General features: G+C 37.9%; 1 protein-coding gene across 2 annotated transcripts in view; it reads right to left on the bottom strand.

Annotated features, from left to right (window-relative positions):
• PIK3R3 (phosphoinositide-3-kinase regulatory subunit 3) overlaps nt 1–12568 on the bottom strand; it is a 123330-nt gene that overhangs the window by 15071 nt on the left and 95691 nt on the right. For both annotated transcript variants that reach the window (XM_064589214.1, XM_045897778.3), the window contains one exon: nt 1965–2107. In XM_064589214.1, the coding sequence (XP_064445284.1) occupies nt 1965–2107 (143 nt within the window). The remainder of the gene's footprint in view (nt 1–1964; nt 2108–12568) is intronic.

Here is a 12568-nt window from a genome sequence, read left to right as displayed (position 1 = left end):
CCAGCCCAGCCATTAAGAGTATTCCATTATATCCTATCGCTACCCTCAGGCCACAGTGACTGATTCAGGAATGGGAATAATACCCTAACTGACCCAACGAGAATCAATTCTGGTTTGCTAGAACTACTGTAAACAGAGATTCTCTCTTCTCACTGAGATTGCTAAATTATAAATATGTGATTCTAGGACTCCCAGCAGCTATACTGCTACCCCATAGGGAAAGCCTGCCTGAGGATGATGCCAACACAGAGAAAAACAAAGGCAAAAGACAGAGTATGAGAGAAAATCCTGATGACCTTGTTTGGGCCCTGGATCCAGACACGAATGAACAAGTAAAGCTGTATGGATGATCTTCAAGAGGTAGCACGATACAACAGTTAAGAGCAGAGCTTTGCAGTCAGCCTGCCTAAGTCTGAATCTCTGCCCTGCATGGCCATGGGCAAGTTATTCAGCTTCTCTGTGCCTTCATTTCCTCATCTGTTTAAAATGGGTAGCTACAATAGTACCTACTTCACTAAATTATTATGTGAATTAAATGTGATAATACATGTAAAAGGACCAAACAGTGCCTGGTACATCTTGGCAAGCACTCAGCAGATAATGACTATAAGCTTTCCAGCATACAAACTTTTGCTGTGCTCTGAAGGCAATAACTGTCCACATCACTCATTTGCCACTCAAAAAATATGGTTTTATATTACTGTTAAAACTTCATCATCAGCTACTTCCTTTGCAACAAAACTACAAGTTCTTTTCTATCCCTTGTTAATAATAATAGCTATTTATATATATCATATGCCAAGATACATTCATACATACACACACATGCCTTTCTGTCCCATAAATATGCATGTGTGTATCTATCACCTGATTCTCACAGCATTTTAAAAAGTTATTACCTACAGTTTATAGAGGAGGAAACAGGCTCAGAGAGTTAAGTAACTTACCCAAGGTCACACAGCTAGTAAATGATCAATACAGAAGTCAAGCCCATGGTTTTAACCATTAAGCTATACTGCCTCAACAGCTCTTAGCCCTATTCTTATGCACACAGAAGTTCACTGACATTTTGGTGCTAATATGAGAAATAATTTTGCTTTTCCCTTGCAGATGATTCATTTTTATTTATTATCCACTTTTTCATTCCTCAGCCCACTATTATCTGGCTCAGTCTCCCAACATTCCACTAAATATGCTATGGTGAAGACTTCCAATATCATTTTAGCTGCCAGACCCAATACTTCTCATGCTGCTCACTCTCTATAATCTTCTCAGCATCTCCTATCACCTACACACTTATGCCTCCCAAATCCTTTCTGTACCTTGAGTTCCAAAACCAAATAACCAGCTGTCTGCCTCTCAGACAACTCCATTTGTTTTTTCACAGGAACCTCAAACTCATTGGTTCCAACCCTGAACTTTCCTCATGCACTTCCTATTGTGGTGAGTAACATCATTCCTTATTCATTCATATCAGAAATCTAGGAATAATCTTTGACTTCTCCCACACCTATCATATCTGGTCAGGTATCAAGTCCTCAGCATTTCCATTAATTCCCCCTCCTTTCCTGCCATTGCTCTGGTTCAGGCCCTCACCATCATTTAACCTGATGACCACTCAACACTGTCGTCACTCGCAACAGTCAAGCTGGTCTTCCTGCCCGTGGATTTTTTCAGCCTCCAATTTATTCTCAGAGTGCTGTTGATTTTCAGTTCAACAAAAATTCAGTGAGCATCACGGACTTTTCTTAGAAAAGTCATGCAAAGGATGAGCAGGAGTTAAAATTTGGAAGGATGTAGAAGGAACACAGAAAAGAGAAGGTTCAGTGTGATGCCATTAGTCAGAACAGCAAATAGTTCCATATATGACATTTAAGGGGGTAAAAGCAAACACAAAAGAGATTATTGGGGAATAAAAGAAGTCTCGTCTCACTGAAGCACTTGGAAGGGTTAGGTAGATTTACCGTTCAATTTCCTTTTCATTCCCCTCTCTGCGAAATCGCTCAATATATTCTTTGCTATGTTGTTCTTGTGTGTGACACTGCTCTTCAAATATTTTAATTGTTTCATTAAAAGCTTCAATTGCCGTCCTCTTCATCTGTATTTCCTATAGGAGAGAAAAAGGAAAGACATACACTTTATTATCTTTATTTTTTTTTTGTAACCTTGGTCTTAAAACAAATCTTAAAATTCCAGTTAAAATTCCATATAAGACTGAATTAAGATCCCTAAAACAACTATTTAACTCCTACCCTTATTACTTATATGCAAAATACATCATTCAAACCTTAAAATAAAAGAAAAAGAACTATTACTTGAAATATAGCTGAGAATCACCACAAAAAGGCCTGAGTTGCTAAGAGAGATTAACCCTGAACTCTTTGAAGACAAGGATAAAGTTATGCCTTTGCACTTATTATATTGCTGACCCCCAAAAGGTGCTAAAGAAGTGAAAGAATAGAATGGAGAAGTCCATACACCAGTGTGCATAGCCTTATTCCCAGAAGAGTCCTTTAGAATCTATTTATTCTATCAGTTCTAAAATATGTAATTTTCCAAACAGATTCATCAATAGATTAATCTGATTAGAAGCAGAAAATGAGGGGCATCTGGCTGGCTCAGTCAGTAGAACATGGGACTCTTGATCTTGGGGTTGTAAGGCAAGCTGCACATTAGGTGTAGATTACTTAAAAATAAAAAAGATCTTTAAAATGAAAACAAAGAAGCAGCAGAAAATGAAGGGGGGAAAAATAGCAGCTAAAATCAGATGCAGAATAAAATGAAAAACTAAAACTTCACAAAACAAATGCCCAGTAGGCTAAGCCATTCAACATTAGGATAAGTAGTCCTATACATTTTGATGAGTTCTGAGGTTATTTATAGACTTTAGCATCTGAACCCTGATTCCCCAAAATCTTCAGAGGGTTAAACTTTGTTCAATTTATATTAGAAAGTCAAGAACGATGCATAAACATCTAGAAAATTGCTATCCTGAATGTTTACAATTTTAAAAGTTTTGCTGCTTATGGGATAATTCCTCAAAACTATCTAGCATTGATTAATTTCAACAAATGATTACTGAGAATCCACTGTACAGAAAGTATAATCTGGTGATAAAGAGATTAATAAAACATGAAGCCTGCTCTGCAGTTTTAGAACACATAGGTGAAATTGATTTCTGAACTCCAATAAAGTTCTGTTTCATGTCATGGTAGAAGCAATCAAGTTAGGGTGAATTAGTTATTTACTGCTTTACAGTCTTCATGGAGGAGACAAGAACCTTATGCTGCTCCATATGGATGAGATTATATCATACATATCTCAAATAGTACTGTGAACTTATTGGAATGCCCACATCTAAATAGCTTCAAATTCTACAACTCTCAAATTACAGTGGAGAGCCTTGGCTCCCTTGCCGAGGGTCAAAAATTACCTACGAAGCTCTGGCCCTGTATCCTTAAAGAAGACACTAATAATCTACACTTTACTAACACTGGTGTGTTTTACAGCATTGCCAAAGCAGTAGCTGCCCCATAAACAATGCCACTATACCTGTATATACCGCAAAAACTATGAATCTACCTGTATCTACACCCCCTTCTCTCCTTTCTTTTCTCCAACCCCTCTTATGATTCCTTCTCATCAGCATACAAACGAGTTCTAGTAACAGCACTTTGAAAAAATAATCCCTGAACCCTAAATTCTCTTCCGGTCAATTAAGTTTCTTGAACAAACAGTCTGTATGGGCTGTCTTTCTCACACTCCAGCTCACTCTATTCTGGCTTCTGTACCTACCATTCCACAGAGACTGCTCTTTCCAAGGTCACCAATGATCTCATTGCCAAATTCCTGTCCGTTATCCCAATCCATCACTAAGTCCTATCACTTCCTCCTAATTACATGTAATCCAGATGTCAAATATCCCCACATGCAGTCTATTCTTACCCTGTGCCAACTATGACTCAGGATACACAATGTCTTTCCATTCTCTGGGAAGAATTCACTTACATCAAAGCAATCCAAATTTTATCTAAGATTTCACAGAAAAAACAGAGGAGGTCTATAACACTTACAAATACTTATAAAGAGAGGAGATAAATTCTTTAATTTCCCTTTAATACTCACCATCCCAGCACATCTCCTATACTGCTAATCACTGCATCCCTCCCTTTCTTCCCCCCACCTCCCAAAGCTTTAAGCCTCCACAGCTCTTCTCTGCTCAGCCATCTCACGTTTTGCTCTCATTTCTCACACAGTTAGCCCTCTCCCAGCTTTGACCCAGGGGCTTTTTTGGCTGCCTCCATCTACTCCCATGTCTGGCTCCCCAGCCAAGGATTCCAAGTCCAGAACCCAGTCTCACATCAGCTGCTCAGAACTCATATGCTGCTGTTAAATCCTCAGTATTACTGAGCATATGGGCAGCATTTTCTCTAGCCCTGACAAGAAAACAGAAATGCAGTTCTATACAAGCCTAAGCTGCAGGCATCAGTGGCCACTTTTTCTAGCCTTTTTCACAGGAGGTTTAGTGCCCGCCTATACTCTAGTTCAGACCATGAGGCTGACTCCAGAGCCCCGCCAAGATGGAGTGCTTTTGGTTCATTATCTTGTATAAATTCATTCAAAAAATAAGTGAATGCAAACTATATGCCAGGCATTACTTGAAGCATTTGGGATATATAAGTAAGCAAGCTTAGATAAATATTTCTGCCCTCCCAGAACTTATAGTTTAGGGTGTTATACAGATAATAAATAATAAACACAATAAGTAAGTAATTCACGTAGTTTGTTAGAATTATTAAGAATCTATAAGAATTGTTACGGAAAAAAGAAAAGTAGAGTGGGAAAGGAAGACTGAAATGCGAGTTGCAATTTTAAATCAAGCTACCAGCTAGGTGACTATGGGGGGTGGGGGGGTGGGGAGTGTTTCAGGCAAGGAAGCAGCCAGTGCAAACACTCAAAGGTAGGAAGCAGGCCTAGTATATTCGAGGAACAGCAAAGAGGCTAGTGTGGTTGGAGTATACTGAGGAAGAGAGAAGAAATGAGGTCAAAGAGGAAGAGTGGCACAATCATACTGGGCATTATAAAAAGCACTCTGGCTTTTCCTATGTGTAAACCATGGAACCAGAGATATGTCTTAAACAAAGGAGTACTGTGATCCTACCTATGTTTTATAAGTACAGGTTTCCCCAGCAGTCTCAAAGTACACAGTTCCTATTAAAATTTTCATAAGCCAAAATGGCATAAAGCAAAGAAGCAATTACCATGGCAATTTACGTGGCAAAAATCTTTCGTGTTCCTAGAGTCAAAAAATAACTTCTCCTAGGCTTTTTTTCTGATACGTTAGGACACATCTTGCTAAGGGATGCACAGAGTAAATGGAGATAAAGTACAGATGCTCACAGACACAGTTCAAAGTTATGGTGGCTTGATGCTGAGAGGCTGAATGCAGTTCTCAGGGAAGGAACGGCACCACTCTCACTGCTCGAGGATGTGTACTGCTTCTAAAAGCTCGCTGCAAAACAAGCTCAGAACGTTATTGTCACTTTTCACTCTTTTTTGTAAAAGCAGAAGTCTTCAGATTTCTTCCAGTTAGTGAAAACAAGTACTAATGTAGGTCCTTCATAAAAGCCAAGTGGTGTAATGTGAACTTGCAAAATGCAGGAGATACCTGTATTACCAGCTACTCTACTGAGAATTGATCAGGGGGAGGGGAGCATGGATAAGGGCAAGAAGATCTGTTAGAAGGTTTCTGGGGTAAATCAAAGCAAGAAATGATAGTGGGCTTCAATCAAGGTAGTAGCAGTGGATGTGGCAAGAAGGGGTCGCATTCTGGCTGTATTCTAAGGTAAAGTAAACAGGAATTCCTGATGGATTAGATGGAAGATGTAAAAGAAAGAGTCTTGGATGGGCTTCAAGGCTTTTGACCCGAGCAAGACGGATATGATTGCTCTCAACTGAGATGGGGAAGGCAAAGGGTAGAACAGCCTTGAGTTCAATTTTGTTCATGAATTCAGTTTTTACATGTTAAATTTAAGATAGCTATTAAATATCCAAGTGGAGCTGTTGATAAGGTAGTTGAATATATATGAGTCTAGAATTAACTTAGAAGAAGCAGAGGGGCACCTGGGTGGCTCAGTCGGTTGAGCGGCTGCCTTCAGCTCAGGTCATGATCCCAGGGTCCTGGGATCGAGCCCCGCATCGGGCTCCCTGCTCAGCAGAGAGCCTGCTTCTCCCTTTCTCTCTGCCTGCCACTCTGCCTACTTGTGCTCTCTATCTCTCTGTCAAATAAATAAATTAAAAAAAAAAAAAAGAAGAAGAAGCAGAGATGTTAAGTTTGGGAGTTACTAGCATATAGATGGTATGTAAAATCATGAGACTGTTTGAGATCAACAGAGTGAATAAGTAACCAGAAAAAAGAAGAGGATCAATGTCAAAGAGGAGAAATCAGCAAAGAAGTCCAAGAAAGAACTACCAGGGAGGTCAAATTCCCAGTTGTTTCTATTTATTCCTAGATCTGGAAGTTCCATTTATAGTTGTTATTATGGTTTTCTGTTCTACCTCTGATCTATAGAAATAATCATATTGTTTCTGCATAGAGCCATGTTTTTAGTGTGAGATATAATAAGTGCATAAAACAAATACACAGTTGAACAAATTATTATAAAATGAACTTCCACTACTAGCAACCCCAGAAATTACTTGTGTGTCCTTTCTGGATCGTAACTCCCTGCTTCTTCCCACTCCACCTCCTCCACCTTGGTGATAACACTACCATGCCTTTTATGATGATCATTTCCTTGTTATTCTTCATGATTTTACCACTTTATATACCCATCCAAAATAAAAAAAAAATTAACATTTGCCTGGTTTTGTACCTTCTATGAGTAGACTCATAGTATATGTATTCTTCTGCATCTTTTACTCAACAGTCTTTGTAAGATTAAACATAGTGTTGTATGTTGCCCTTTAAATAAATATGCGCACGGGAATACAGTAATCCACCATTGCTTTGTTTGATGCAGAGAAAAGGGATTAAAGTATGCCATTTTGCCAAATGCACATTGTGTTTGACAAATGTTGTCAGAGTACTTCAACCTTTTGTGGAATAGTCTCTTCTCTCTCTCTGTGTTTCTAAAGTCAAGCACAGTATCACACCTGGATACTACAAATGAACTAAATTGGAATTTAGAAGATTTATATTCTAATCCTGATTATGCTAAAAATTGGTTAAGTCCCTTAAGAGAGTCTTTCTATGCTTTAAGTTCCCATCTATAAGATGGAGATAATGGCAACCCCAGCTATATCTGAGAGAGAGAGAGAGAGAGTGTGTGTGTGTGTGAGAAGAGAGAGAGAATCAGGTGAAAAAAAAAAGGGGGGGGATTAAACATCCAAAAACATTTATTGAATACCTTAAGTCTAGTCATATTTTAACCATAGATGACTATGGTCATATGACTAACCATATATTTTTCCCTTGTTTTTTTTTGTGTAATGTTATCTTAGAAATTACTCAAAATTAGGGGGCACCTGGGTGGCGCAGTCAGTTGAGCGTCCGGCTCTTGGTTTCAGCTCAGGTCATGATCTCAGGGTCATGAGATTGAGCCCCATATCTGGCTTTGCTCAGTGTGGGGTCTGCTTGGGATTCTCCCTCTCCCTCTGTCCCTCCCCCTGCTCATGCTCATGCATGCTCTCTAAAAAAAAAAAAAAAAAATCTTTAAAAAAAAAGAAATTACTCAAAATCGGTAAATATAGGCCATCATTTTTTGATGGTTATAGAATAATTTTGTATCATTTTGTTTAAAAAAAGGTCATTGTGTTATATATATTATTGTTATTAATGTGCATACTATTATTTCTATTATTTCCTCCTTTCTATTTGTAACTGTATTTTTCCCAAATCCCCTTAATTCTATCACCTCAAACATCCCAGAATATTTTCATAAAGTGTTCCCTTCAGGTTAGTGGGTATACTCATAGATGAAATCACTCTGTTCACACACTTCTACATGCTGGCTCCATTGCCTGAAACTACATCATAAGCATTTCTCAGGTCATCAGGAATTCCTAAAAAGCACTTAGTCATAGCAGTTACCTCTACCTAGGGAATGGGAATTTTTACTTTGTATGCAATAATTCACATAGAATTCAGCAATAATTTATACTGAATTTTACATAAATATTTATATAACTTTTGTCACTTTTTAAAAATTAAAGTTTTAAAATAATTTCTGGAAACCTATTTTAATAGCTGTATAACATTCTATTATATGTATTATCATTTCACCATCCCCTGATGTTGACCATTTATGTTGATTCAATCTGAAGAAGCATCAGTGACTTTTCCCCCATTCTACCCCAAACACTGGCCTCATCACAGATAATTCATCTGGAAGAGCTAAAGGAATACAGAGCAGTGTTTAAAAATGTACACAGGCACACCAGAGATACAGCTCAAGTATCAGGTAGAAAGAAAAAGTTACTAAGATCACTCTGAGTAACTAACTAATAAAATAAACCCTGAAAATAAAATGGAATTAAACATCTCACATAGAAAATAGACCATTAGAGCATTTCTGGCCACTGGAATCCCACATCTTTTCCCAGTCAGTACTATCTCATTCCTAATTGATAATCCTCATAGGGCAGTATCCCCTAGTGAGCCCCACAGCCTTGAAGATCCAGGTGTAGTCTCTATCTTAACACTACCCACCACAGATACTAGCTTGGAAATAAGATCAGTGGCTTTGGGCTGGAAAATCAATAGTATAAATACTAGGGCCAAAACAAGAAACCATGAGTTACAGTAATACTAGAATAGCTCATGGCTGACCTTTCCACAGGTAACAATTATAAACTATGAACAAAGATATAAGAAACATGTATTTTACATTATACTCAAATTGTCAAAAGACAAAGAGAGAATCTTGAAAGAAGCAAGAGAGAAGAAATTTGTCATGTACAAAGGATCCTCAATCAAATTAATAGCTGGTTTCCCATCAGAAACCATGGAGGCCAGAAGGCAGTGGAATGGTATATTTAAAGTCTTAAAAGACAAAGGCTGTCAATCAAGAATTCTATATCCAAGTAGTACCATCCTTCAAAAATGAAGAAGAAATTAAGATATTCCCAGATAAACAAAAGTTGAGGGAGTTTGTTACCACTAGATCTGCTCTACAAGAAATGCTAAAGACTTTCAGGCTGAAATTAAAGGACACTAGACAGTTACTCAAAGCCACATGAAGAAATAAAGAACACTGGTAAAGCTAACTGCATAAATAAATATAAAGTCAAGTAGTACTGTACTTTTGGTTTGTGACTCTTTTTTTCTATAAGATTTAAAGGACAAATGCATAAAACAATGATTATTAATCTATGTTAATGGGCATACAATATATGAAAATGTAATCAATGACAATAACAATATAAAGAAGAACAATTATGTATAGGAGCAAAGTATTTATATACCACTGCAAATATGAGTAATAAGTTGTAATTAAAACTAGATTGTTGTGCAGTTACATGTTAATTATAATCTTGAAGGTAACTCCTAAGAAAAACTTCAAAAAATAAAGAAAAGGAAAGAAGTGGGGCATCGAAAAAAAGGTACACTACAAAAAAATCAATTAAATACTAAAAAAATCCAGTAATGGTAGAACTGAAGTGCAAAAGACACATAAGACATATAGAAAACTAATAACTAAATGCCAGAAGTCAGTCCTTCCTTACCAGTAATCAGTAATTATTTTAAACGTAAATGGATTAAACTCTCCAACTAAAAGGCAGAGACTGCAGATGGATTAAAAATTATAAACAACCCGGGTTGTCTGGATGGCTCAGTCGGTTAAGCGTCTGACTCTTGATCTCAACTCAGGTCTTGATCTTGGGGTCATGAGTTCAAGCCCCATGTTGGGCTCCACGCTGGGCGTGGAGCCTACTTAAAAAAAAAAAAAATTAAAAACAACCCATGATCTACCCATATGCTCTCTACAAGAGACTTGCTTCAGATGCAAAGAATACTCATTCTTCTCAGGTATACTGGGAAACCCACAGATATGTGGAAATCAACACGTTCTTAATCAATGGATCAAAGAAGAAATGAGAAGAGAAATTAGAAAATACCTTGAGATAATTAAGAAATAAACACAGCATACTGAACTTACGGGATACAGCAAAAGCAGTGCTCAAGGGAAATTTATAGCTGTCAATACCTGCTTTTTTTTTTTAAGATTTTATTTTATTTTAATATTTTATTTATTTACTTGACAGAAAGAGACATAGCAAAAGCAGGAACACTAGCAGGGGGAGTGGGAGAGGGAGAAGCAGGCTTCCCACTGAGCAGGGAGCCTGATGTGGGGCTTGATCCCAGGACCCTGGGATCATGACCTGAGCCGAAGGCAGATGCTTAACGACTGAGCCACCCAGGCGCCCCAAGATTTTATTTTTTCTTAGTCTAACTAAAGGTTTTTCAATTTTGTTATCTTATTAACTAATTTTTAGGGGCGCCTGGGTGGCTCAGTCAGTTAGGTGTCTGCCTTTGGCTCAGGTCGTGATCCCAGGGTCCTGGGATTGAGTCCCATATCTGGTTCCCTGCTCAGTGGGGAACCTACTTCTCCCTCTCCCACTCCCCCTACTTGTGCTCTTGCTCTCTCTCTCTCTCATCAAATAAATAAATAAGACTTTATCTATAAAAATATAATAATTTAAAAAAATAAAAAATTTTTTAAAAAGAACCAATTTTTAGTTTTGTCAATTTTTCTCTATTTTTCTGTTTTCTATTTCATTTATCTCTCTAATCTTTATTATTTCCTCCTGCTAGCTTTGAGTTTAGTTTGCTCTTCTTTTTCTAGTTTCTTAAGGTATACAATTAGATTATTGATGTGAGATTTTTTCTTTTTTTAAAATGTAGGTATTGACAGGGGTACCTGGATGGCTCAGTCAGTTAAGCATCCGAGTCTCGGTTTTGGCTAAGATCATGATCTCTGGGTCATGGGATCAAGCATCAGTCTCCACGCTCAGTGGAAAGTCTGCTTGGGATTCTTCTCCTCTCCCTCTGCTCATGTGTGTGCTCTCTCTCTCTCCCTCTCTAAAATGAAGCGTCTGCCTTCAGCTCAGGTCATGATCCCAGGGTCCTGGGATTGAGTCCCACATCGGGCTCCCTGCTCAGTGGGAAGCCTGCTTCTCCCTCTGCCACTCCCCTTGCTTGTGTTCCCACTCTTGCTATCTTTCTCTCTCTGTCAAATAAATAAATAAAAATCTTTAAAAAAATTATCTCTTAAAAAAAAAATAAAAACTTCCCAACAAAGAAAAGCCCAGGACCAGATAGATTCACTAGTGAAGTTACCGAACATTTAAAAAAGAATTAAGGGGTACCTGGGTGGCTCAGTAGGTTAAGCGACTGCCTTCGGCTCAGGTCATGATCCTTGAGTCCCAGGATCAAGTCCTGCATTGGGCTCCCTGCTCAGTGGGGAATCTGCTTCTTCCTCTGACCCTACCCCCTCTTGTGCACTCTCTCTCTCAAATAATAAATAAAATCTTAAAAAAAAAAAAGAATTAACACCAATCCTTCTCACACTTCCAAAAACTAGAAGAGGAGGGAAGAGGGAACACTTTCTAACTCATTCTATGAGGCCATCATTACTCTGATACTGACACTGGATCAAGAGACTACAAGAAAAGAAAACTATAGAATGACATCCCATTTGAATATAGATGCAAAATCCTCAACTAAATACTAGCAAATATTAAAAAGCATATTAAAAGTACTGTAACTATACACCATTACCACGTGGAATTTATCCCAGGAATGCAAGGGTGATTCAACATACAAAAATCAGTCAGTACACAACATTAATATATTGAAGGAAAAAACCCACATGATCAGATCATCTTAACTGATGCAGACTAAGTATTTGACAAAATCTAATACCCTTGCATGATAAAAACAATAAACTAGAAATGGAAACTTCAACATGATAAAGGCCATTGTTATAGATTGAATTGTGTTCCCACATAAGATATGATCAGTCCTAATCCTCAGGACCTTAGAATGTGACCTTATTAGGAAATAGGGTCTTCTGTGAATTAAGATGAGATCACATTGGATTAGGATGGGTCCTAATCCAATGATTAGTTAATATCCTTATAAAAAGGGAAGAGAGAGACACAGAGGGAGAATATCATTGATAATGAAGGCATTAATTGGAGTGATGTGTTCAACCCAAAGAATGCCAAGGACTGCCAGCAACCACCAGAAGCTAAGAAAAACAATGAAGGTTCTTCCCCAGAGCCTCCACAAAGAGAAGGGCCCCACCAACAACTTGATTTTGGACTTAGAGCCCCCAGAACAGTGAGATGATAAATTTCTGTTGTCTTAGGCCATCCAGTTTGTCATTCTTTGTTACAGCAGACATAGAAAACTAATATTGCCATATATGAAAAACACAAGGTTAACATCATACTCAATGGTGAAATGGGAGAGCTTTCCACCTAAGATCATGAACAAGACAATGATATCCACTTTAATTCAACAAAATACCTGAAGTTCTAGCCAGAGCAATTAGGCAACGAA

This window comes from Mirounga angustirostris, unplaced genomic scaffold, assembly GCF_029215605.1.
Source record: "Mirounga angustirostris isolate CCGP_5_RB_7025 unplaced genomic scaffold, mMirAng1.0.hap1 SCAF_4, whole genome shotgun sequence".
Classification (NCBI taxonomy): domain Eukaryota; kingdom Metazoa; phylum Chordata; class Mammalia; order Carnivora; family Phocidae; genus Mirounga; species Mirounga angustirostris.
The sequence above is the reverse complement of the archived record's forward strand: the minus strand, read 5'-3'. Positions and strand labels throughout refer to the sequence as shown.